Here is a 26,869-nt window from a genome sequence, read left to right on the forward strand (position 1 = left end):
TTATAAGAAATTCTAAAATTTTTATTCTAATAAACAAAGTATTTTTTTATGTCAAGTGTCATATTTATAAACCAAAACCAAGAGTCACTCATGTATCATTTTCTCATGCTTTTACAATTCTTTTTTCCGCCCAAGTTGAATTGAATGTTATACATCATTTACATCAACAACTTGAAAACGAGAAATCAGTATCATAAAGTTAATCCATTCCAAATTTATTAGTCAATTTCTCTATTTAGTTGATTTGTTGAAGGTGATCCCACAGTTTTTAAGCCTAATTGTTTAATATATATAAACCAAGAGTCAGTCATGTATCATTTTCTCATGTATCTGCAATTCCTTTTTCTGCCCAAGTTGAATTGAATGTTATACACTATTTAGATCAACAACTTGGAAACGAGAAATCAGCAGGTGTTCATCGAAAATCCTGGCTAGATTAGCATCATGAAGTTAATCCATTCCAAATTTATTGGTCAATTTTTCTATTTAGTTGATTTGTTGAAGGTAATCCCACAGTTCTTAAGCTTAATTGTTTAATTAATAAGTATATCATCGGATCTCCTTTCTCTTCTCCAATCCTCTATTTGGCATCATGTATGATTCTATTCGGTCTTTCAAGTGCAATGTTTTGCTCAATATTTTGTTTGTTGTTTTTTATTTTTGTTAGGATTCGACTTATCAGATGAAAGAATCAATCCATGTAGGTTTTGTTACCTTTCTTGATCTCCTCTTGGATTATCCTTCGATTTACTCGACGAAACACCCAATCGATACAAGTTTCCAACATATTTTTGTTTTGTAACAATATTTCTTTGAATTACTTGGTGTTTTTAAAGGGGTTGAGAATTGCTTCAACAATTACATAATATTTTTCTTATAACTTATTACAAGATTGTTGACATACATATGACATCTTTCATGTCTCCACTTAGTCTCGTCTTTGTTTCACTTTCACGTATGATGAGTTAAATATACATGTAACCATAAGAATAACAGCAGTAAAAAATATAATTGGAGAAATTGGTGAATTGTGTTTCCAGTAGTTTACTGAAGTGCACACGCTACTTGTGGAAGCAAATCGATCCCCAGATTGTCGTCCCCTGTCACAAAAACAATACAATTATGTTTGTCTGTCTGTCTTTATTAACATATTAACAGTAACAGTAACAGCAACAAAGCAATAAAGATAACAGAATAGATACCTAGCGAAATCATATTATATGAAAAAAGAACGTGGTACAAATACAATATAATTAGGATGCAATATGCATACCTGAATACGTCTCGAATTGAGTTCCATATAGATGTGCCAAGCTTTTTGCTTGAAGTGAAATCTTGTTTATATTTCTCAAAGGTATCATCATCCTTTCTTCCTAACAAAAATACAAATATAAGATAATAAGATAATGATTTGTGTTTGCCAACTATCTGTCTGAATATATAGATTTATAGTTTCATAATTTTGTAATTAATTTTTATTTTACGGATCAGACAACTAAAAAACGTATTTTATTTTTATACCGTTAACTGTGTGATGCCGAACTGCTGCCAGCTTTTCAACCAATAGGCGCTCCTCGTTGCTGACATGGCAAGGTAATGAATGACATGAGATTGATTACTTAGTTAGTAATTTAAAATTATTGCTGACATGGCAAGGTAATGACCTGATATATTTAGGGATGTGGACATTCACAATGAAGTGATGACTCCCTTTAACAGAAGGCTTATTAATATCTGGAACTCCCATCTTTGACAGTTTTATGCTTTCCCTATGTTGAATTCCAGAAGGAACATGAAGATCTTTTACACCATCAACAGTTTCAACCTAAATTATATCAACAAGTAACTCAGAACCACAAATTCAAAGCAAAATAATATCAGCATTGTTGACTAATTTTAGATAAGTTTTTATTTTACCTTAATCACAGTACCTAATATTGCCTGTGTATAATCGATATTAATCTCTGAGTAAAGATTAAGACCTTCACGTCTAATTCCATTTTTTTGTTTAACATGAAAGACTAAATACAAATCACCAACTCTATTCCTGCATTCAAGATCAAGAGTATCACTATCTTGTTATGTATTTTGCCCTTATCTGTTATAGTTTATAGTTGTTTGCCTATTTATGCTAGCAGCATACCTTGTTTTGTCAATATTGCCCTCTCCTTGTATTCCCATGGTGTCTTCATCATTGACACCAGGTGGAATCACCACTTTCACAGTTCTAGTCTTTTGTACATTACCTTCACCTCTACAATATTGACACTTTTCAGTTATGATCTTCCCATCACCACCACATTTTGAGCAACTAGACACCTGGAATTGAAAACAAGTAAGTGGCTAAAAACCAAATTGAAAAAAATGGAGAAAGTTAAGACTTAAGAGGTTTACCTGAGACATAACCCCAAATGGTGTTTCCTGAGTTTGCATTACTGCTCCTCTTCCTCCACATTGGTTACATGATTTTATACAGTTTCTTGATTTAGCTCCTGTTCCACCACAATTATCACATGTCTCAAAGCAAGAAACTTCAATGTCACGTTTTGCTCCAAAGATGGACTCTTCAAAGCTCAAAAAGACATCATGTCTGGACAATAATCAATGAATTATATAACTCCATTAATTGCAATTTGGCAAAGAGAAAAAGCAAACAAGATGATTACCGAATGTTGAGAGAGTGGGTGCCTTGGCTTCTGAAATTGAAATTATTGTCTCCTGATTCATTCATGCCATTCCCGCCAAAAAACCCATTTGAATCCCCAAAGAAGGTGCCAAACGCTTCAAATGGATCCACCTAAAACAAAGAATTACCTTTAAAGGAAGATATTACAGTGAAGTGATATTGTTGTTGTTGTTTTAAAGTGAGTGATACAATCTTACCTCCTGGAAACCAGTACCTGATCCATCATAATTCCCTTGTAAACCTGCCTCCCCAAATTGATCATATAATGATCTTTTCTCTTCATCTGATAAGACCTATGTAACACAAACTGGTTTAGCTTATATGAATACAAAATGAGGAAATATAATCCAAAAAAGCTTTTTGGGAGTCGTATAAGATATACCTCATATGCAGCACTTATTTCTTTGAACTTCTCTTCTGCTCCATCAGCCTTGTTCATATCTGGATGATACTGTTGCAAATGAGGCACATAATGATGTTAGCACAAGATTGAATACCATAGATATAGATGTCTTGTGGTGGAAGTCGTAACTCATGTTAAACTCAACACAAATGTCAATGCAGATTTTGAAAATGTTCTATTATCTTAATTAGGGAAAAAAAAAGGTTTGAAAAGTAACTAACCTTGCGAGCTAGTGCTCGATAGGAGCTCTTGATCTCCTGCAAGGTAGCATTTTTACGAACTTTAAGAACTTTATAGTAGTCAGGAGTAGTAGTCTTACTACTTCTACCGGTGGAGGCAGCGGCGTAAATTATTCGACGACGACAAGATGATAATCCAATGGTGTTTCTGAGAAATGGGAATGCGGATTTTGGTGAAAATTTGAGGGCAACCACGGAGGCAGCGGCGATGGTGGTGGTAGGAAAGATAGATAGGCGTAAGCTGCTACAAGCGATGCAAGAGTAGCAACCAACCATGGCCGGCGGGTTTCCCGTACGAAGAAACCGGATATGGGTCAGGGTTTTTCGGGGGAAGGGGGGTTTAGAAGGGAGGCAGAGATGGGGAGCGGGCCGGTGAGGCCGGTGATATTGTCCCGTTCCGGTCTTTTTTATCCGGTTCTAAACTTTTTAGAAAAAAATATTCTTTTTTACGAGAATAAACAATTTAAAAAAGATTTTTTTAGGGTTTATATTTGATTCATATTAGTTAATCCAAAATTCCAAACAAATTATTAATTTCTTTTATAAATAAATAATAACTACAATCTTGTGATCCGATCCTCCCTCGACATTATTGAAAAACTAGCCAAAAATGATCGAGATTGATTTATCTAAATGGGATGATTATAACAATTATGACATATATGATTTATAACACACGTTTAATTCTTATAATGTATCAAAATGTAACACTATTATCAAACAACATGACATTTATATTTTCTATCGAATTTTATCTTTTGATATTTTATAAGAGATCGATCCATTGATATGAACCACTCATGTCATCAACCATAATCGTCATATCACTTTTCTGAATATAGTTGCATAATAGGTTGTGCTTTATGTATTTTACCGTTTACCACATTTTTTTTCTAGATTTTCTAAAATAATTAATATAACAATTATTTTGAAAATATTAACATGCTTGGTTATGTAACAAGTTAGTTCTCTTGTGTAAATGTAGGACCAAAATACAACATTATACTTGAAAATCATTAAACTCTTCGTCTATTTTAAAGTTTACTGAAATTCAATAGTAATGACATAATTTTCTTTCATTTTATTCATTAAACATCTAATTTGATGTCTTCACACAAAAGTAATACTTTTTTTTTTTTTAATTTTTTGAATATTGTTTGAATAGATGAACTTTAAAAAATATTTTAAAAAATAGCAATATGTTTTACAAAAATAACAGCAAATTTGTAAAAAAGTTAGTACTTAATGAAAAAACACACACACACACATTCTTTCTCTAATTTTCTATATTCATTCGTCTAGTTTGTATTATATGAAAAGAAAACACTCATATATATATATATATATATATATATATATATATATATATATATATATATATATTTACTTGATTCAATCCAACAAGCAACAACACTGCCCACAAAACAAATACCAAGGTTTTACTATATTTATAGTTTTAAACATGTCAAGGTTGTCAGTAGCAATAGCCACTATTTGAAGATCTAAAACTAAATCTCTATATGATACAAGTTGGTAAAGACAGACCACTTTTATCTTAAACAAAATAGGGAATTTAAGTAGAAAATTTATTGCATCATTTTTTCAAACTGCATTTCTTCCCCCCAATAAAAAAAAAGATTTAATCTACAAATAAATTTTAGTTATTTGTATGTCCAAATTCCTTCTGTATGTCCTTGAAAGATACAGTAGCAGATCCCCTGCGCTTGGCCTTCTGCTGAGACTCATGTTCCTTCCACCCAGTCATGTATATCACCTGTTCCCAAAATACCCCTCCCTCATATGTCATAAACTCATATAACTGGATAGATTTTCAAAAGTCAATATGCCTTAAACTAACTCATAATTAAGAATGAAAGACCTGGAAAGTTGCAGGGATAGTTCCATCTTCTGCTGCAAACATGGACTCATAAACAGCTGCTGTGGCCACAGCTGTGTCCCTCTTCAACAACTACAAAAAGTCGAGAAACAAAAAGATTAAACACAAAATTCCAAACACAAATAAATAAATAAATAAATCTTACTTTGATTCTATTTACAAGAGCATTAGTTTCGCCCATTGCGCGCAAATGTTCTATTAGCTCCAGTGCTAAACATGAAATGAGAATTATATTTAGTAGATTTAAGACATTATAATTTTCATAACTAATAACAAGTTTATAAAAAAAAAAAAAAAAAAAAAAAGAATTTGGAGAAAAATGCTCACCACTATTATATCTAACCTCGTATTCATCAACATCAACTCCTGGAAGAGTGAAGCCTGCTCTAGTCAACAGATTGCCTGCATCTCTTACCTATTTGTGTGTGAAGGTGAAGCTATCAAATGAATGGATGGAAATAGACAAGGGCAATTCAGTAAATAGATATCAAAAAGATTATACTTGTGCTAATGGTGATATTCTTGGACTCACACCACCTTCACGCTCCATGTGTGCTATAGTGCATGCAATTCTCAGCTCTCTATATTATAAAAAATAAAAAAAATAAAAAAAAAAAAAAAAAAAAATCATTAGAAGTAGAAGAAAACTATCATTTTGCAAAAAAAATAAAAAATAAAACTAACTTTAGTGTTTCTCCACCAAAAATAGCTGCTAAAAACAAGCCATCAGGTTTCAATGCCAACCTACTCTGTCACACATATAGAGCAAGTAGCCAATTATCAGTACATTAGTTCCCCTAGGCTACTATTGAGAAGGGCATAATCGTCTTTTTACATAAGTATCACTACCTGTATCATTGCACCAGGAAGATCGTTTGTCCAGTGGAGGCCCAAACAACTTATCACTAAATCAACACAACTTTAACACCACAAATAACAATCCAAGTAAGTAAAAGTTGTAAAACTAAAACTTATGATATAAAAAGCCCATGATTTAATGGAGAGTTAATTAAGCATATATATACCTTGCTTGTATAGGTAAAAATTCTTCATCGCCTACCAAAAATGAAGTTTCAATGCTATCACTAGACAAATCTTTTTCTGAATCTTTACATAATTTCACCATGTCATGTGATGAATCCATCATAATTAGCTTCTCTATGCCACCTAAAAGTACATCAAAGAATTAGGGTTTTATATGGCATATTAGATATTCTTTGAGGACCTGATGACTATTCCTCATGATTATGTAAATCTGTTAAATTATTCAAATGCTTGCATGAGTGAGAATACATGTTTCAAAAAGTCTTACCACGCCCACGTACAGAACGCCTAATTGCTTCCAAAGAACCTCCCAAACATAATGTTGTAGGAAATGTCTTCTTCACATCCTACAAAAAATGTATTTACTTATGGAGGGAGTAATATAACAAATAGAAAATGAAGGTATAAGTCTAGGGTATTAAAGATTAAAACTTATTTTACAAAGATAGAGGAAAAAGATATAAGTTAGAAAAATCTTGTAACCTCCAAGCGATCCAGAAGATTATCAGCCACAGTATTGACAAGAGAATCTTTCCTGTTTATCAGCCATGCAGCTCGATCACGCTGCAATGAAGTGAGAATAACTTTACAATGTGAACTGAAATGATGCATAATCAGAAAAGATCCAAGGAAATTGCAAATGAGATTAGAGAGAAATCCACCAAAATCAAGAGAAAATTGTATCTCTAATCATGTTAGGGAGCGCATAAGTTTTGATCTAAGAACAGCTGTACCTATAGTAATTTTATTTTCAATAAAAGATGCTAACTAATTTACATTTACATTAGCAACCACCGATTGAAGAAAATCGTTGATGTTAACTTCGCAAATTCACATTTCATCAATTATGAAACACGCATCATATACAACACCATATGCTTAGGAATAGATCAAAGAAAGTAATTATGATAAGGAGGAAGATTAGAGTGAAGAGAATAAAGCTTAACTTGTTTGCGTTTGAGGTGGCGATCGAAGATTTGGACTTTAGAGCTCTGAAGATTAGTGTCAATATTCTCCGCTGTGCAAAATGTTCTTCTTCTTCTCAGAAAACTACGTAGTAGTAGGTTTCCATTCAGTCTGCTCATTTCTTCTCTTCTGGTTATGGAATTGGTACAGTTCCGCTGAAAGCAAGGTTACGCCGTTCTGAGTTGTGACCAAGGGGTTTTCATTAGCGGCGTGGAGTTTTTTTTTTTTTTTTTTAACCAGAATGGTGTAGTTTTAAAAATATTTACCAGGTGTAGTTTAAAAAAACATTATATTTTTTTAAAACTTTTAGGTTGCATTTAGTTACGGAAAAATAGTTTTCATTTTTTGTTTTTCGTTTTCCCATTTCAGTTTTCGTTTTTCATTTTCAGTTTTCATTGGAAAATTTAGAAAACGCGTTTAGTTAAAACCTATTCATTTTTCATTTTCAGTTTTAGAAAATTAGAAAACGCGTTTAGATGTGTATATTTCTATCGGTTTTCATTTTTAGAAAACGGTAGCGGTGGTAGGGTGGGGGGGGGGGGGCAGTGGTGGTGTCGATGATGGAGACGGTGGTGGTGGTGGTGGCGGCAGTAGGGGTGGCAGCGGTGGTGGTGGCGGCGGAAATTGTGGCAGTGGTGGTGATGGCGGCGGTGGTGCTGGTGGTGGTGGGGTAGTGGTGGTGGTGATGGTAGGTCGGTGATTGTGGTAGTGGTGTTGGGTGGGTGGGTGGGTGGATGGGTGTGTGTAGGTGTGTGTGTATTTGTGGGGGTGAAGGTGGGGGTGGGTGTGTGTGTGTGTGTGTTTGTGGGTAGGGATGGGGTGAGGTGGGGGTGAGTGTGTGTGTTGTGGGGGTGGGTGTGTGTATGTGTGTTTGTGGGGGTGATGGGTATGTGTTTGTGGGTGTGTGTATGTAGGTGTGTGTGTATTTGTGGGTGTGTGTGTGTGTGTTTGTGGGGGTGGGTGTGTGTATGTGTGTTTGTATGGGTGGGGGTGGGGATGGGTGTGGGTGTGTGTGTGTATGTGTGTTTGTATGGGTGGGGGTGGGGATGGGTGTGGGTGTGTGTGTGTGGGTGTGTTTGTGTGTGTGTGTGTATGTGTGTGTTTGTATAGGTGGGGTGGGGATGGGTATGGGTGTGTGTGTGTGTGTTTGTTGGGGCGGGCTTGGGAGTGGGTGTGTGTGTGTGTGTTTGTAGGGGTGGGTGTGTGTATGTGTGTTTGTATGGGTGGGGGTGGGGGTGGGGATGGGTGTGGGTGTGTGTGTGTATGTGTGTTTGTATGGGTGGGGTGGGGATGGGTATGGGTGTGTGTGTGTGTGTGTGTTTGTTGGGGCGGGCTTGGGAGTGGGTTTGTGTGTGTGTGTGTGTGTATTTGTGGGTGTGTGTATGTGTGTGTTTGTGGGGGTGGGCTTGGGAGTGGGTGGGTGTGGGTAGGTAGGAGTGTGGTAAGTTGGGGGTGTTAATGTGGGGTAGGTAGAGGTGGGAGTGGGGGTGTAGTTATATTTTAGAAAAATTTTGGAATTAGAAAAATATGGAAAACAATAATTATCAGTTTTCCAAAAATTTCCAACTTCTTTGTAATTTTAGAAAACAGAAAATTTTCATTTTCCGTGAAAATTTTAGAAAAATAGACGAACTAAACGCGTTTTCAAAATTCTCATTTTTCTTGGAAATTTTTTCCGGAAAACGACTCATTTTTCCGCAACTAAACGCACCCTTAGTTTTTTAACTCTTTTTTATTGTTTTTTTTAATATAATTTTTTTGATTTTTTTTTAAACTTTGTGCTATTAATGTTTATCAAATTTTTTTACAAACACCATTTTTTACCTTTTATTATGTCTCATTTCATTATAACCAACAATCTTTTTTTATAAAAACCAACAAACAATTTTTTTAATCTAAATCAACAAACATCATCTTAAAACCAATATTGTAGATACAATGTTTTAGGTACAAAACCTACAATTGTTTCTTACAAAAACCAAAAAAAAAATCTGGATAACCTGATTGGATAACCCTTACCTGCAAAAAAGTAAAGATAAAAAAAAATGAGTCATATCAATGAAAAAAAATATTGAAAGCCTTAAGCAATTAGGAACACTTCCCACTTAAGCAGTTACGAACCTAAATCAAATTAAAACAATAAGAAAAGCAAAGTTATCAAACAATAACTATTGAATGTGACAAACAAGCAAAGCAAACCAAAACAATAACTAACAAGCAAGCAAAGCTAATGAATGTAACAAACAATAACTAGCAAGCAAAGCTATGCAACACTAGCACATAGTCACAACGACCTATCGATTAGTCATAAAATCCTTATAATAACTAGAAAAATACACCCAAACAGGTAAACTATGATCAAACCATTTCTAATTAATAATACTGGAAAATAACTAGCAAGCAAACTATGATCCACTATTGGCATAAAAATGAAATAACAACAATACTAATGATTGCAAGTAACCAGCATCACGTGTAGTATTAGTCATTGCAAAAACAAACAACAAAACCATCTAATGTAAAACCTAATTCAGAAAAACAGGAAATCAAGAAACGTAGCATTAAGAACCTGAGAATTTACAAGGAAACAAGGAAAGATGAAAACATTGTATAACAAAAACAAAACTTATTGCTTATTAGCTTATAAGCTAATAAGTGTAGGGTAACTTATGAAAAAATGACTTTTTAGAGGTTCCCCACCGGAATAAGTTATTTTCATCCAAACATTTTTTTAACTTATAGTGGTGTGGAACCTAATAATTTGTTTTAAAAAGCTTAGCCAAACACCCCCAGAATCAGATTGGCTCTTGTTTTAATTTTATTTAGAGGGTTGAATGAGGTCTTGTCATTTAATGGATAAAACTTTACCATTGTGAGATGCCACCTTGACATTTAATGGATTTAGAGAGAGTTGAATGAGGTTGCAAGTCTATATGTCATTTAATGGATAAAACTCTACCAATATGCTACCTTGACATTTAATGGATTTAAAGTTGAATGATCATTGAACTCTTCAATGGAAAAAAGGAAAGTTTTTAATTCTTAATTATTTACTATAAATTACATTTTATAACATTTAATGGATTTAAAGTGGGACTTTTGCCCCACAAAAGCTAAGCCAAACACCCTCTTAGTCATAACAACACTCAACAAGGTCTGTTCAGGTCTATTTGCTTAGAAAACAAAGGGGGACAAACTCTTATTCCGTCCTCTGGTGTGGTTATAACACATAAATAATTCTAATTGAGTTGATTCCAGTGAAAATAGACAAAATTTCCTACAAATCTTGTCTTGGGTTGTTTTCCTAATTTGACCCAGATTTTTCTCTATAACCCTCAAGCAAGATCACAAAAGTTTGTTGTCTTCGGAGTTTACAATTTTCGGTACAAATTTTCAGGTGCCTAGGGTTGTTGTGAGTCTTCTTGATCATCAAGGACATGTCTAGACTATACTAAGGAGTAAGGAGTATCAGAAGTAGTTTCATACCTTGGAATGTTCTGGAAACGAGCTAGCCTTCTTTTTCTCTTGAAACCCTAACCCGACAATCTCACTTTCTTCAAGACCGAGACTCAAATGGAGGGTGAGTTAGAATGGTCTTAACTCTTAAATGGTCAAGGAGTTGTGTATTTGAGACTGGAATCAATTGGCTTTCGATGAGAATTGGTTTGCAGGTCTAAAACAGGAAAGAAAGGAGGCCTGGTCGCTGCGTTGTTTGCAGGGGAGTAACATAAAACATGTGACCTGATTTTTGAAATTGGCGGATTTGGTCCTCAGTTTTTGGTCCGATGGCAACATTACCCCCCAAATATGGTTACCAGATTGGCAAAAATGGTCCTTGTACAAACCAATGATTTTATTTTTAATTTCTTTTATTTACTCAACTTTTATATTAGTCATTGCTTTTCAAAAACTTCATAAATATATTATGAGTAGTTAGTCATAACAACACTCAACAAGGTCTGTTCAGGTCTATTTGGTCAGAAAACAAAGTGGGACAAACTCTTATTCCGTCCTCTGGTGTGGTTATAACACATAAATAATTCTAATTGAGTTGATTCCAGTGAAAATAGACAAAATTTCCTACAAATCTTGTCTTGGGTTGTTTTCCTAATTTGGCCCAGATTTTTCTCTATAACCCTCAAGCAAGATCACAAAAGTTTGTTGTCTTCGGAGTTTACAATTTTTGATACAAATTTTCAAGTGCCTAGGGTTGTTGTGAGTCTTCTTGATCATCAAGGACATGTCTAGACTATACTAAGGAGTAAGGAGTATCAGAAGTAGTTTCATACCTTGGAATGTTCTGGAAACGAGCTAGCCTTCTTTTTCTCTTGAAACCCTAACCCGACAATCTCACTTTCTTCAAGACCGAGACTCAAATGGAGGGTGAGTTAGAATGGTCTGAACTCTTAAATGGTCAAGGAGTTGTGTATTTGAGACTGGAATCAATTGGCTTTCGATGAGAATTGGTTTGCAGGTATAAAACAGGAAAGAAAGGAGGCCTGGTCGCTGCGTTGTTTGCAGGGGAGTAACATAAAACATGTGACCTGATTTTTGAAATTGGCGGATTTGGTCCTCAGTTTTTGGTCCGATGGCAACATTACCCCCCAAATATGGTTACCAGATTGGCAAAAATGGTCCTTGTACAAACCAAAGATTTTATTTTTAATTTCTTTTATTTACTTAACTTTTATATTAGTCATTGCTTTTCAAAAACTTCATAAATATATTATGAGTAGTTAGTCATAACAACACTCAACAAGGTCTATTCAGGTCTATTTGGTCAGAAAACAAAGTGGGACAAACTCTTATTCCGTCCTATGGTGTGGTTATAACACATAAATAATTCTAATTGAGTTGATTCCAGTGAAAATAGACAAAATTTCCTACAAATCTTGTCTTGGGTTGTTTTCCTAATTTGGCCCAGATTTTTCTCTATAACCCTCAAGCAAGATCACAAAAGTTTGTTGTCTTCGGAGTTTACAATTTTCGATGCAAATTTTCAGGTGCCTAGGGTTGTTGTGAGTCTTCTTGATCATCAAGGACATGTCTAGACTATACTAAGGAGTAAGGAGTATCAGAAGTAGTTTCATACCTTGGAATGTTCTGGAAACGAGCTAGCCTTCTTTTTCTCTTGAAACCCTAACCCGACAATCTCACTTTCTTCAAGACCGAGACTCAAATGGAGGGTGAGTTAGAATGGTCTTAACTCTTAAATGGTCAAGGAGTTGTGTATTTGAGACTGGAATCAATTGGCTTTCGATGAGAATTGGTTTGCAGGTCTAAAACAGGAAAGAAAGGAGGCCTGGTCGCTGCGTTGTTTGCAGGGGAGTAACATAAAACATGTGACATGATTTTTGAAATTGGCGGATTTGGTCCTCAGTTTTTGGTCCGATGGCAACATTACCCCCCAAATATGGTTACCAGATTGGCAAAAATAGTCCTTGTACAAACCAATGATTTTATTTTTAATTTCTTTTATTTACTCAACTTTTATATTAGTCATTGCTTTTCAAAAACTTCATAAATATATTACGAGTAGTTAGTCATAACAACACTCAACAAGGTCTGTTCAGGTCTATTTGGTCAGAAAACAAAGTGGGACAAACTCTTATTCCGTCCTCTGGTGTGGTTATAACACATAAATAATTCTAATTGAGTTGATTCCAGTGAAAATAGACAAAATTTCCTACAAATCTTGTCTTGGGTTGTTTTCCTAATTTGGCCTAGATTTTTCTCTATAACCCTCAAGCAAGATCTCAAAATTTTGTTGTCTTTAGAGTTTACAATTTTCGGTACAAATTTCCAGGTTTCTAGGGTTGTTGTGAGTCTTCTTGATCATCAAGGACATGTCTAGGCTATACTAAGTAGTAAGGAGTATCAGAAGTAGTTTCATACATTGGAATGTTCTGGAAACGAGCTAGCCTTCTTTTTCTCTTGAAACCCTAACCCGACAATCTCACCTTCTTCAAGATCGAGACTCAAATGGAGGGTGAGTGAGAGTGGTCTTAACTCTTAAATGGTCAAGGAGTTGTGTATTTGAGACTGGAATCAATTGGCTTTCGATGAGAATCGGTTTGCAGGTCTAAAACAGGAAAGAAAGGAGGCATGGTCGTTGCGTCGTTTGCAGAGGAGTAACATAAAACATGTGACCTGATTTTTGAAATTGGCGGATTTGGTCCTCAGTTTTTGGTCCGATGGCAACATTACCCCCCAAATATGGTTTCTAGATTGGCAAAAATGGTCCTTGTACAAACCAATGATTTTATTTTTAATTTCTTTTATTTACTCAACTTTTATATTAGTCCTTGCTTTTCAAAAGCTTCATAAATATATTACGAGTAGTAAGAGGGTGTTTGGCATAGCTTTTAAAGTGACTTTTCACTTTTCTCTTTTTCTAAAAGTCAAAAAGATGTTTGGTAAAATGAAAATGACTTTTGTAATCAACTTTTTCAATAGAGGAAATCGTGTCTTTTTGAAAAGTCACGTAAACGTGACTTTTCCAACTTTTCAACCACTTAAAACATTAAATTACCTTTATACCCCCTAGCTACCCTAATCAATTCATCAATTCAACCACTTAAAACATTAAATTACCTTTATACCCCCCAACTTTTGACTTTTTCCCCTCAAAAGCTAATCCAAACACATTTTAAAAAACAACTTTTTTAAAAAGTCCATTTACAAAAAGTCCTTTTACAGAAAGGACTTTTGCCCCATAAAATCTAAGCCAAACACCCTCTTAGTCATAACAACACTCAACAAGGTCTGTTCAGGTCTATTTGCTCAGAAAACAAAGTGGGACAAACTCTTATTCCGTCCTATGGTGTGGTTATAACACATAAATAATTCTAATTGAGTTGATTCCAGTGAAAATAGACAAAAATTTCCTACAAATCTTGTCTTGGGTTGTTTTCCTAATTTGGCCCAGATTTTTCTCTATAACCCTCAAGCAAGATCTCAAAATTTTGTTGTCTTTAGAGTTTACAATTTTCGGTACAAATTTCCAGGTTTCTAGGGTTGTTGTGAGTCTTCTTGATCATCAAGGACATGTCTAGACTATACTAAGGAGTAAGGAGTATCAGAAGTAGTTTCATACCTTGGAATGTTCTGGAAACGAGCTAGCCTTCTTTTTCTCTTGAAACCCTAACCCGACAATCTCACTTTCTTCAAGACCGAGACTCAAATGGAGGGTGAGTTAGAATGGTCTGAACTCTTAAATGGTCAAGGAGTTGTGTATTTGAGACTGGAATCAATTGGCTTTCGATGAGAATTGGTTTGCAGGTATAAAACAGGAAAGAAAGGAGGCCTGGTTGCTGCGTTGTTTGCAGGGGAGTAACATAAAACATGTGACCTGATTTTTGAAATTGGCGGATTTGGTCCTCAGTTTTTGGTCCGATGGCAACATTACCCCCCAAATATGGTTACCAGATTGGCAAAAATGGTCCTTGTACAAACCAAAGATTTTATTTTTAATTTCTTTTATTTACTTAACTTTTATATTAGTCATTGCTTTTCAAAAACTTCATAAATATATTATGAGTAGTTAGTCATAACAACACTCAACAAGGTCTATTCAGGTCTATTTGGTCAGAAAACAAAGTGGGACAAACTCTTATTCCGTCCTATGGTGTGGTTATAACACATAAATAATTCTAATTGAGTTGATTCCAGTGAAAATAGACAAAATTTCCTACAAATCTTGTCTTGGGTTGTTTTCCTAATTTGGCCCAGATTTTTCTCTATAACCCTCAAGCAAGATCACAAAAGTTTGTTGTCTTCGGAGTTTACAATTTTCGATACAAATTTTCAGGTGCCTAGGGTTGTTGTGAGTCTTCTTGATCATCAAGGACATGTCTAGACTATACTAAGGAGTAAGGAGTATCAGAAGTAGTTTCATACCTTGGAATGTTCTGGAAACGAGCTAGCCTTCTTTTTCTCTTGAAACCCTAACCCGACAATCTCACTTTCTTCAAGACCGAGACTCAAATGGAGGGTGAGTTAGAATGGTCTTAACTCTTAAATGGTCAAGGAGTTGTGTATTTGAGACTGGAATCAATTGGCTTTCGATGAGAATTGGTTTGCAGGTCTAAAACAGGAAAGAAAGGAGGCCTGGTCGCTGCGTTGTTTGCAGGGGAGTAACATAAAACATGTGACCTGATTTTTGAAATTGGCGGATTTGGTCCTCAGTTTTTGGTCCGATGGCAACATTACCCCCCAAATATGGTTACCAGATTGGCAAAAATGGTCCTTGTACAAACCAATGATTTTATTTTTAATTTCTTTTATTTACTCAACTTTTATATTAGTCATTGCTTTTCAAAAACTTCATAAATATATTATGAGTAGTTAGTCATAACAACACTCAACAAGGTCTGTTCAGGTCTATTTGGTCAGAAAACAAAGTGGGACAAACTCTTATTCCGTCCTCTGGTGTGGTTATAACACATAAATAATTCTAATTGAGTTGATTCCAGTGAAAATAGACAAAATTTCCTACAAATCTTGTCTTGGGTTGTTTTCCTAATTTGGCCCAGATTTTTCTCTATAACCCTCAAGCAAGATCACAAAAGTTTGTTGTCTTCGGAGTTTACAATTTTCGATACAAATTTTCAGGTGCCTAGGGTTGTTGTGAGTCTTCTTGATCATCAAGGACATGTCTAGACTATACTAAGGAGTAAGGAGTATCAGAAGTAGTTTCATACATTGGAATGTTCTGGAAACGAGCTAGCCTTCTTTTTCTCTTGAAACCCTAACCCGACAATCTCACCTTTTTCAAGATCGAGACTCAAATGGAGGGTGAATGAGAGTGGTCTTAACTCTTAAATGGTCAAGGAGTTGTGTATTTGAGACTGGAATCAATTGGCTTTCGATGAGAATCGGTTTGCAGGTCTAAAACAGGAAAGAAAGGAGGCATGGTCGTTGCGTCGTTTGCAGGGGAGTAACATAAAACATGTGACCTGATTTTTGAAATTGGCGGATTTGGTCCTCAGTTTTTGGTCCGATGGCAACATTACCCCCAAATATGGTTTCTAGATTGGCAAAAATGGTCCTTGTACAAACCAATGATTTTATTTTTAATTTCTTTTATTTACTCAACTTTTGTATTAGTCCTTGCTTTTCAAAAGCTTCATAAATATATTACGAGTAGTAAGAGGGTGTTTGGCATAGCTTTTAAAGTGACTTTTCACTTTTCTCTTTTTCTAAAAGTCAAAAAGATGTTTGGTAAAATGAAAATGACTTTTGTAATCAACTTTTTCAATAGAGGAAATCGTGTCTTTTTGAAAAGTCACGTAAACGTGACTTTTCCAACTTTTCAACCACTTAAAACATTAAATTACCTTTATACCCCCTAGCTACCCTAATCAATTCATCAATTCAACCACTTAAAACATTAAATTGCCTTTATACCCCCCAACTTTTGACTTTTTCCCCGCAAAAGCTAATCCAAACACATTTTAAAAAACAACTTTTTTAAAAAGTCCATTTACAAAAAGTCCTTTTACAGAAAGGACTTTTGCCCCATAAAATCTAAGCCAAACACCTTCTTAGTCATAACAACACTCAACAAGGTCTGTTCAGGTCTATTTGCTCAGAAAACAAAGTGGGACAAACTCTTATTCCGTCCTCTGGTGTGGTTATAACACATAAATAATTCTAATTGAGTTGATTCCAGTGAAAATAGACAAAATTTCCTACAAATCTTGTCTTGGGTTGTTTTCCTAATTTGGCCCAGATTTTTCTCTATAACCCTCAAGCAAGATCTCAAAATTTTGTTGTCTTTAGAGTTTACAATTTTCGGTACAAATTTCCAGGTTTCTAGGGTTGTTGTGAGTCTTCTTGATCATCAAGGACATGTCTAGACTATACTAAGGAGTAAGGAGTATCAGAAGTAGTTTCATACCTTGGAATGTTCTGGAAATGAGCTAGCCTTCTTTTTCTCTTGAAATCCTAACCCGACAATCTCACCTTCTTCAAGATCGAGACTCAAATGGAGGGTGAGTGAGAGTGGTCTTAACTCTTAAATGGTCAAGGAGTTGTGTATTTGAGACTGGAATCAATTGGCTTTCGATGAGAATTGGTTTGCAGGTCTAAAACAGGAAAGAAAGGAGGCCTGGTCGCTGCGTTCTTTGTAGGGGAGTAACATAAAACATGTGACCTGATTTTTGAAATTGGCGGATTTGGTCCTCAGTTTTTGGTCCGATGGCAACATTACCCCCCAAATATGGTTACCAGATTGGCAAAAATGGTCCTTGTACAAACCAATGATTTTATTTTTAATTTCTTTTATTTACTCAACTTTTATATTAGTCATTGCTTTTCAAAAACTTCATAAATATATTACGAGTAGTTAGTCATAACAACACTCAACAAGGTCTGTTCAGGTCTATTTGGTCAGAAAACAAAGTGGTACAAACTCTTATTCCGTCCTCTGGTGTGGTTATAACATATAAATAATCCTAATTGAGTTGATTCCAGTGAAAATAGACAAAATTTCCTACAAATCTTGTCTTGGGTTGTTTTCCTAATTTGGCCCAGATTTTTCTCTATAACCCTCAAGCAAGATCTTAAAATTTTGTTGTCTTTGGAGTTTACAATTTTCGGTACAAATTTCCAGGTTGCTAGGGTTGTTGTGAGTCTTCTTGATCATCAAGGACATGTCTAGACTATACTAAGGAGTAAGGAGTATCAGAAGTAGTTTCATACCTTGGAATGTTCTGGAAACGAGTTAGCCTTCTTTTTCTCTTGAAACCCTAACCCGACAATCTCACTTTCTTCAAGAGCGAGACTCAAATGGAGGGTGAGTGAGAGTGGTCTTAACTCTTAAAATGTCAAGGAGTTGTGTATTTGAGACTGGAATCAATTGGCTTTCGATGAGAATAGGTTTGCAGGTCTAAAACAGGAAAGAAAGGAGGCATGGTTGTTGCGTCGTTTGAAGGGGAGTAACATAAAACATGTGACATGATTTTTGAAATTGGCGGATTTGGTCCTTATTTTTTGGCCCGATGGCAACATTACGCCCGAAATATGGTTTCCAGATTGGCAAAAATGGTCCTTGTACAAACCAATGATTTTATTTTTAATTTCTTTTATTTACTCAACTTTTGTATTAGTCCTTGCTTTTCAAAAACTTCATAAATATATAACGAGTAGTAATATATTTATGAAGTAGTAATATATTTTAGTCATAACAACACTCAACTTTTATATTAGTCCTTGCTTTTCAAAAACTTCATAAATATATTACGAGTAGTAATATATTTATGAAGTAGTAATAGATTACGAGTAGTAATATATTTTAGTCATAACAACACTCAACAAGGTCTATTCAGGTCTATTTGCTCAGAAAACAAAGTGGGACAAACTCTTATTCCGTCCTCTGGTGTGGTTATAACACATTAATAATTCTAATTAAGTTGATTCCAGTGAGAATAGACAAAATTTAGAGTACCAGATCGATGCGCAGGGACAAGGTTTGAGAACTCAAACCTTGAGTGAATGCTTAAGATCAATGTATGCTTGCTAAAAGATGTTCAATTCATGACTGGAAAGACCAGTCAAGTCTTAGATAATATGTTCAACAAATGATCAAGTCATTAAATGAAGAATAATAATAAATGATCAAGGTAAAGCTAATAAATGAAGAACAAGAAGAATGTTTGAAAGAAGTTTGAAATAACTTAGTAAATGCCAAAGGTTGTATGAATGATCCGTCATTGACTTTGCATTGAATACTCTTATAAATAGGAGAGAATGTTACAGAGAAATTATCTAAGGAACTTACATAGGACCGGACAATAGAAATGTTTCTGACATTCTGATTGTCTAATACTCAAAAGACTAAGTCCTATGAAATGTTACATCAATACAAAGACAAAGATAATAAATGACAAAAGACAAAACATATTGATTCCGGATCAGCATACATTCCGGACATGAAAGTCATTCCGGAATGTCTTCTCTTCCTGAGTCCTCTTCACTTCTTCGACTCCGGACAGACTCCGGAGCATTCATCCACTTCGGAACTAGCAGTCTTCGGAATACGAACTTAGGATTGCTAAAGGTTCACTTTCAGGTTCCAACAATCTCCCCCTAAGTGAACTTAGCAATCCATTCTTCTTTACATCACTTCTTCCTTGATGAAGGTGTAGGCCCTGAACAGCCATTCTCGCACTTCGATGTACCAGGTCAATTGACTTACAAACTTTGCATTTACCTGTTCTGGAGCATCAGACTTGGATGCACGCGAAATAAATTTCTTCAGAGCTTTGGTTGGAACCAGATGTTTGTCAAGGACTAGGAAGAAGTCCTCCTTGTTTGATTTTCTTGTAGTGTAGACAAAACCTAGAACTGGTTCTTCGATTGGGCCATCGGCAAGGAGTTCAACTTTTGGAAGAACGAAGTCGATTTTAGCAACGAACTGCTCAGTTCCGAACAGATGTGCAAGCTCACAATCATGTCTGGAAAATTCCGCAACATAATCTTTCAAGAAACCAAGAGCAGCGTGATAAGCACCCATACTGATGTCATCCTTTTGATTTTCTCTGAAGTAGGCAGCCAAGGTGAGGATGTCGTTGAAGGAAAATCCGCATCAGTAACGGTCCGGGGAGTTGGCTTGTTCCGGAGGAGGTGAAAACGAAACAATGGACAGTTGAGATCAAATTTCACAAGTATTTTCCTTCCGAAGCCTTGAACTTTGGTAATTCTCTTCCTTGTCCACACTTCCTTCAGAGGTTGTGCGTGCTTGGAGTAGAATGTTTTGAGCCTTTCTCGTTCAGTTCGGATGATCATCTCCGGATCGTCATTAGGATGAAGTGGGGCAAACTTGATGTAAAACTTGCTGTACTGAGGGAGAGGAAGATCAAGCTGTTCGAGATCATTGGAGGGAAGATCGTAATATATTACTGGAACAATCTCATGATTACGAATGATGCCTTCACGGAAAAGAGGAGATATCCCACGCATCGGATCGGGGTTATCTTTGAGAGCTTGGATCTTGATGCTTTCCTCTAGTGCCTTGTTGATTTCATCCTGATACCATCCTCGTTTTTGTTTTGGAGGAGGTCCGGAATGAATGGCTAGTTGCTCGGCAGTCATTGGCTTCTTTCCTTTGTCATTCTTCTGTAAGGCAGATATGATCAACTTCATGTTTTCATCAATAACATATTCCGGATGGGATTTTGAAGAGGTTCTTCCAGAATATCATCAGGGATCCGGAGAGGAGATCCCTGGTCAATTGGAGCTATTTTGGGTTCCGGAATGGGAGGCAGGACTGAAGGAGTGGCCCGGAATGCTTGAGCAGTCAACAACGATTTAGCCTTAGCCATTTGGATTCCGAAACGGAGAGCATCAGGAAGAGAGGATGGCCAACAAACAGCAGACCAGATCCTCTTTTGCTCATCCGTCATTTCCTTTGGAGCGGTCACCTTCGGAGCTTGAAGCCCAAGAACTCCCTTAGGAGCGTCATTCGGAATATATTCGTCATCTTCATCACTTACTTCTCCCTCATTGCTTTTGGAAGGGGAGACGGAAAGGACCTGTACGTAATAATCTCCTGAATCTTCTTCATCTCGGAGAGTGAACTGAATGGCAGGTTTCCATGGCTGACTTGGTCCTTCTCCCTCTCTTGCATCGGGGACCCGGCGGGCCGGTGCCAGCATCAAGGAGTCTTTCATCTCTTCAAATTTCTCAAATACTTTTTGGAGTCCGGTGTTGAGTTGGCGAGTGAGTGCATCGTATGCTTCAGAGGTAGGAGCTTGAGCTGAGAGGTGATCAAACAGATAAGCAAGAACACCTAGCATCTCATCAAATTTTCTGGAAGGTATGTCAACAAAATTCCATGTGAATCTGAGCAGTTTGATGAGGACCTGCTGAATAATGAGATTCATTTCATCTTTTTTATTTATCTCCTTCTCCAGCCTCTGGAGTTGCTTCCCATGACGAACATTATTCTACTTAAAAAGTTCGTTTGTAACAAACATTAAGTCGTCATGGACCTTCAGCATCGTAGTAATTGTATCCAGGTAATGTTCCACCGAAGCGTCGTATTTTGCTTCAACCTCCTCCATAGAATGTTTGAGCCGGAGAGAGATAAGCTGATCAAGTTGGGCTTCTCGTTCCGCAACTGAAGGTTCGGTTGCTGAGATATGGACTAAAGAATAGCATCAAGCTTTGAATCCAGTCCGGAAACCTTCTGATCAATCTTGTTGTTGAGCTCGGTTACGGAGGTTCAATAGAGGAAACCTTCTTCAAAGTATCTGACACATTGGTTTGTATATCGAGAAGAGCAAAAGGATCAATGTAGTTACCCATAGAGGATCCGGTGTCAGAGTTTGAGTGAGGAGACTTTGATTGATGAGAGAGTGGATCAACGGATGGACCAGGCTTAGTTGCAGCATCGTCTTCATTAATCTTCATGTCTGAGTTGGAGCCACCATCCGGAGTGGTCGATGAGGAGGATCTGAAGTCATAGGCAGACTTGGAGGCGGATGGCTTAGATGGAAAATGACTTGAAGTCTTGAAGGTGTAGTCCGGAACTGTTCTTGCTTCATCTTCTAGCATAACTTCTTCAGAAAGCTCTTCAACGTCAGGATCGATTTGAAAAACGCCTTGATTAGTAGTAACAGGCAATTGTTCCGAAGTGAGTTCTTTATCTGCATCATCATCAGTGGGAGGAACGAAGGACATGTTGCTTTGGATTGCCCTGTTCCTCATGGAGATAAGAGTTGGCTCCACTTAAGCTCTGGTCAGGTCCGGACGCCTTGATACAACCCTGTTGACAAAATCTTCCCATTTGGGATCATTAACTCCTGGTCGTCCTGTACTCCTTCCAGGTATCAGACCAGTTGAGGCATCCGAAATCGGAGGGACAATTCCAACTTCGGAATGCTTGGGGTCCGGAACAGGGGTTCCGGAGTGTGTGCGTGTTGAAGAAACAATGGGATCATCGAAAGTGACTCGTGGGTTTGTTCCAGGGGGTGCAAGGAACTATGGTCAACACTGGCATCGCCCTTTTGGGAGGGTGAGGGTGGATTGTGTGGAGACTCCCCGTGAGTGTGTGCGCGTGTTTTTGAATAATCGAGGGGTACCTCAGATGAGTGGGTAGGTGGGGTGTTCGGACGGCCAGAATCAGCCAGAATGTCATGGATTCCTTCCTGTTGAGAGGAGGAACTGACTTTGGATTTCTTTTTGGCCTTGAGATTTGTGGGAGAAGTCTTCCATTTAGCAGACTTTTTAACTTTAGCTCTGGACTTGGAGGGGTTGGCCTCATCCGAGATGGGTTCAACTAGGACTGGGGTAGGTTGTATTGGGTCAAACACAACCGAAGTCGCCAAGTGAAGTTTAAGATTATCATAATCGGATGGAATGAGGTCCAACATGTGGTCCGGAAGACGTCCGACCGGACCAAAGGACGATTGGTCCGGAATGCGATAGGCCTTGACAATTTTAAAATTAAAAAATACCTCAGGAGGAATGGTGTTCACCGGCATTGGTACATTTAGCTCCTTGAAGACTTGTTGGATGGTTAGAGCCCAAAACCTAGGGCTTGAGATTTCATTCTTCTTCCTTTTGGTGGCAAACTTGCAGAAGTTTTTCCATAGAACCTCCGGAAAGTCCACCGCATTGTTGCGTCCGGAGTAGATACTGTAAACCACGTTGAGCCAATCCTTGTTGAGTGTGTCCGTTACCCCATGCTTTCCGGATAGACCTCTGATAATGAGGTGCATGAGCACAGTCCAGAGTCCGGACACTGCAGATTTCTGAAAGTCTTTTGCCTTGAAGTCTTGGTTGTACCCAATGTAGGTCAGGAACGTCTGAAACTCTTCAGACGTTGGTTCTTGAACTTTAAAACCCTTTGGGTTAGGTTTAACGCCAATCGCCTTGAGAAAGGTCGATTTGTAGATGGGAACCGTTCTATCGCCGAAAATGGTGGTCTCTAGTGTACCGTCTTCCAGTTTGATGCTCGTGAAGGCACGATGAAGATGGTGAAGTGGTAGTGGTGGTTCAATAGTTTTGGTGAGGGGAATCGCAATGGGATGATTTGCGATGAACTCGATCATCACTCTGATAGATTCATCGTAGTCCAGAGGGTTCAAAGAGAACAGTTGTGTAGTGTCTCTAAGAAAGGGTTCTTGATCAGCAGCAGAAGACGAGGAACCTTTTGAACCCTTGGTGGTTTTCTTTCTGGCAATCGATTTCCTTGGGGTTGAGGCAGTTTGAGCAGGTTCTTGTGAAGACGCCATTGTTGCAGGTTATGAGTTCTTGAAGAACACGAAGAACAGTTGAGAGAATTTGGGAGATTGGGAGTTTTGAGAGCGTAAAGAGGTAAAAGGGGGTTTAAATGAGTATTTATAGGTAAGGGAAATGGTTCGGGTCAAAAAAGTGATGATGAGGATCCGAAAATGAAATGGGTCGCATTAAATGATTTACCACTTTTTGGGGGATGAGGTGACAGGTGAAGGGAAGGGTTGAATGGATCGAAACTGAAAATGGAAAACCCAACCAGCGATTCGATGTTTGCTTTTAGAAGACGTGCAATCGTGGCACGAAAATCGAGGTTGATAGGATAAGGATCCTCAAAAGTAATCGTTGCTGACGGTTCATCTTATAAACCTTTGGAATTCCGGATGAGAAAGTCCGAACAGATTATGATCCGGAAGGTAAAGCGGTGAGTTCTGAAACATCTTCTTTTGAGACAGTTCTGAAATGAGAAATAATCCGGAGTAGGTTGGTGATTCCGGAGCATAGTAGAGTCCGGTTTGAAATTTAAAATTCCGAAGCAAAAGTTTAACATTCCGGAGCAAAAGATCCAGAGCAGAGTTTGAAAAATTCCGGAGTAGAAATACTTGTTAGATTCCGAATCATTATTCCAAAATGAAGATTTTTGATTTTCAAGAAAATGATTTTGAAGAAGTTTAAAAGCCTTGAGAGAGATTCCGGAGCAAGAGTTTGTAAAAAACTTCCGGAGTGAATTTTGAGAACAAATTCCGAAGTATAGAGGGTAATACCTTTCCGGAGTGGAATTCCGGGATGCCATTATGAAGTAAGTTCCGAGACAATTCCGAGATATAGATTCGGATGATAATGTGGACTTGATACACAAGGTGTTTAGGACGAACTGAACAGCTTAAAACTCAAGAGGTAATTAGAAATAAAGACAAGTAAAATGATCCTATGTACTCCTAGAGAAGATATTTCCGAAGCAAAAAAATTAAGTCCGGAACATATATTCTTCTGAATACTTCTATCAGAGAGAACATGTCTCTTGAAAGAATTGAGGATCTGGCATCATCATACCCATTTTGTTCAGAAAACCATTGAATTTGGTTTCGTCTAATGCCTTAGTAAAGACATCAGCAATCTCATCGTCAGATGGAACAAAAATAAGTTCAATGTTACCATTTAAAACATGATCTTTAATGAAATGGTACCTGATGTCAATGTGCTTCGTCATGGAGTGCTGAATTGGATTGTGAGAAATTGCAATAGCACTTTGAGAGTCACAGTAGATAGGAATACGTTGAAAGCGGTAACCATAATCCAAGAGTTGAGATTTCATCCACAGAACCTGAGATGTACAGCTGGCAGCCGCAATGTATTCAACTTCGGCTGTAGATAGAGCAATGCAATTCTGTTTCTTGGATGACCAACTAACCAAACGACCACCCAGGAATTGACATCCACCGGATGTGCTTTTCCTATCCAGTTGTAGTCCACCATAGTTTGAATCTGAGTAAGCTTGGAGAAGAAAGCTCTCATTAGCTGGGTACCAGATTTCGAGATTCTTATTGCCTTTAAGGTATCGGAAGATTTGCTTGACAGCAAAGTCAGCAACCATAGATGAATCCGTAGACCCAAAAATTATGTCGTCCACATAAATTTGTACCAGTATGAGATGCTTTCCGTTTGATCTTCGGAACAGAGTAGGATCCAAAATTCCTCTTTGGAAACCGGAGCGTTTGAGAAAATCAGTGAGGGTCTCGTACCATGCGCGAGGAGCTTGTTTGAGTCCGTAGACAGCCTTCCGGAGTTTATAACAGTAGTTCGGAAAGGAGAGATTAATAAATCCGGGGGGGCTGTTGAAGGTATACTTCAGTGTCAAGTTCACCGTTAAGAAAGGCACTCTTAACATCCATTTGGTAAACTTTGAAGCCTTTGTGAGCAGCATAAGCAAGGAAGATTCTGATAGCTTCAGGTCGTGCAACAGGAGCAAAGGTCTCGTCGTAGTCGAGCCCTTCTACTTGAGTAAAACCTTTGGCCACCAGTCTTGCCCTATTTCGGATGATAACTCCTGCATCGTCTAGCTTGTTGCGAAATACCCATCTTGTACCGACAATAGGATGGTTCGGAGGAGGAGGTACGATAGTCCATACTTCATTTCGGTCAAATTCTGACAGTTCTTCTTGCATGGTTGTGATCCAGTCAGCATGCTCTAATGCTTCCTTGACGGATTTGGGTTCAACCATGGATATGAATGCTGAGAAATGACATTCATTTTGGATACTTGTAGCAGAACGAGTTTGTACACCAGCATTGAGGTTTCCAATCACCTGGTTCGGAGGATGATCTTTGGTCCAGACATGTAACCTTGGAATTTCTTGAGCAGCAGACGATCCGATATCAACAATAGGATTGAGTTGCCCCCTGAATGATTTGAGTATTGGGATGACGCTCCCCATGAACTTCTGAACCAGAGAGGCTGACATCATCATCAGAAGGGAACTCAAGGAAGTTTTCATTTTCATCAATGTTGAGAGGATTGGAGTCATCGAAATCAGCAGCTGCGTCTTGGAAGCCATCCACATTTGATTCAAGAGAGGGGATTGGAATTATTCTCCCCCTCAACCTGAGAAGGTTGAAACGGTTCGGAATCAAATGGAGGGAGGCTTGGGATCGGACCGGAGACATTTTGTGAGACTGGAGCTTCCGAAGTAGGAATTGGAATGAGAGTTGGTCTTGATCGAGATTCTGAATCAAGAGTGGTTTCGGAAGGACCAAAGAGAGTTTCAAAGTCAACCTCTAGAATTATTTGAGGGTTCGGACATCCTGGCGGAGGAGCATCGCACTCCATGATTTGAGTTGTAATGTGAGTGGGGCCAGAATTCCGAACGAAATTGTCATCGAAAGTAATGTCAAAGCTTTCTTCAAGAACACGAGTTCTCCGGTTAAGAACTCTGTAAGCTTTCGATTTTGTAGAGTACCCAAGGAAGATGGCTTCATCAGCTTTAGGTTGGAATTTGGTAAGCTGATCACGGTTATTCTTGATGAAGCATCTGCATCCAAAGACATGCAAAAACGAGATTGTTGGCTTCCGACCATTCGTTACTTCCTACGGTGTCATGTTGAGGCGTCGATTGATGATACTCCGATTTTGAGTGAAGTCGGCAGTGGATACAGCTTCAGCCCAAAGATAGAGTGGTAGATTTGCGAAGTTCACCATGGATCGAGCAGCTTCAACGAGAGTTCTATTGCGTCTTTTGACTACACCGTTTTGTTGTGGAGTATAGGGAGCTGAGAAGTTGTGGTCGATTCATTTTTCTGTGAGAAATTTCTCGATGGTAGAATTGACGAATTCTGATCCATTGTCACTTCGGATTCTCCTGACTGGGAGTTTAATAAGAACTTTTATTCCTTTG

The 26,869-nt window shown here is 37.5% G+C and overlaps 2 protein-coding genes across 3 annotated transcripts; both read right to left on the reverse strand.

Moving 5' to 3' along the window:
• Positions 1-858: 858 nt before the first annotated feature.
• On the reverse strand, positions 859-3,717 carry LOC145117766 (uncharacterized). Of its 2 annotated transcripts, none has more exons than XM_079054081.1 (11): positions 3,311-3,717; positions 3,069-3,137; positions 2,884-2,979; positions 2,667-2,797; positions 2,395-2,590; positions 2,144-2,319; positions 1,918-2,047; positions 1,665-1,825; positions 1,522-1,580; positions 1,274-1,369; positions 859-1,100 (listed from the first exon to the last, which is right to left on the reverse strand). In XM_079054081.1, exons 1-11 carry the CDS (start codon positions 3,602-3,604, stop codon positions 1,045-1,047), a joined length of 1,464 nt encoding a protein of 487 aa, XP_078910207.1. In that variant the 5' UTR covers positions 3,605-3,717; the 3' UTR covers positions 859-1,044. The 2 variants fall into 2 exon arrangements, with proteins under 2 accessions (XP_078910207.1, XP_078910206.1); XM_079054080.1 differs by having other exon boundaries at positions 1,274-1,373.
• A 1,031-nt stretch (positions 3,718-4,748) lies between these two features.
• On the reverse strand, positions 4,749-7,433 carry LOC145115633 (S-adenosyl-L-methionine-dependent methyltransferases superfamily protein). Its single transcript, XM_079051978.1, has 11 exons — positions 7,217-7,433; positions 6,753-6,833; positions 6,538-6,616; positions 6,251-6,392; positions 6,075-6,144; positions 5,910-5,974; positions 5,728-5,806; positions 5,553-5,640; positions 5,371-5,435; positions 5,208-5,297; positions 4,749-5,102 (listed from the first exon to the last, which is right to left on the reverse strand). The coding sequence occupies exons 1-11, from the start codon at positions 7,352-7,354 to the stop codon at positions 4,986-4,988; spliced, it is 1,014 nt and encodes a 337-aa protein (XP_078908104.1). The 5' UTR covers positions 7,355-7,433; the 3' UTR covers positions 4,749-4,985.
• Positions 7,434-26,869: the final 19,436 nt, after the last annotated feature.

This window comes from Lactuca virosa, chromosome 5 (genome assembly GCF_052849685.1).
Source record: "Lactuca virosa cultivar CGN04683 chromosome 5, Lactuca_virosa_CGN04683_v6, whole genome shotgun sequence".
Lineage (NCBI taxonomy): Eukaryota > Viridiplantae > Streptophyta > Magnoliopsida > Asterales > Asteraceae > Lactuca > Lactuca virosa.

Coding starts and splice junctions, on each gene's coding strand:
- LOC145115633 (XM_079051978.1), bottom strand. CDS start 7,354: ATGAGCAGACTGAATGGAAACCTACTACTACGTAGTTTTCTGAGAAGA. Junction 5,436..5,552: donor CGAGGTTAGATATAATAGTG/GTGAGCATTTTT, acceptor TTTCATGTTTAG/CACTGGAGCTAATAGAACAT. Junction 5,298..5,370: donor CTCTTGTAAATAGAATCAAA/GTAAGATTTATT, acceptor GACTTTTTGTAG/TTGTTGAAGAGGGACACAGC.
- LOC145117766 (XM_079054080.1), bottom strand. CDS start 3,604: ATGGTTGGTTGCTACTCTTGCATCGCTTGTAGCAGCTTACGCCTATCT. Junction 2,980..3,068: donor AAATAAGTGCTGCATATGAG/GTATATCTTATA, acceptor TGTGTTACATAG/GTCTTATCAGATGAAGAGAA. Junction 2,798..2,883: donor CAGGTACTGGTTTCCAGGAG/GTAAGATTGTAT, acceptor TCTTTGTTTTAG/GTGGATCCATTTGAAGCGTT.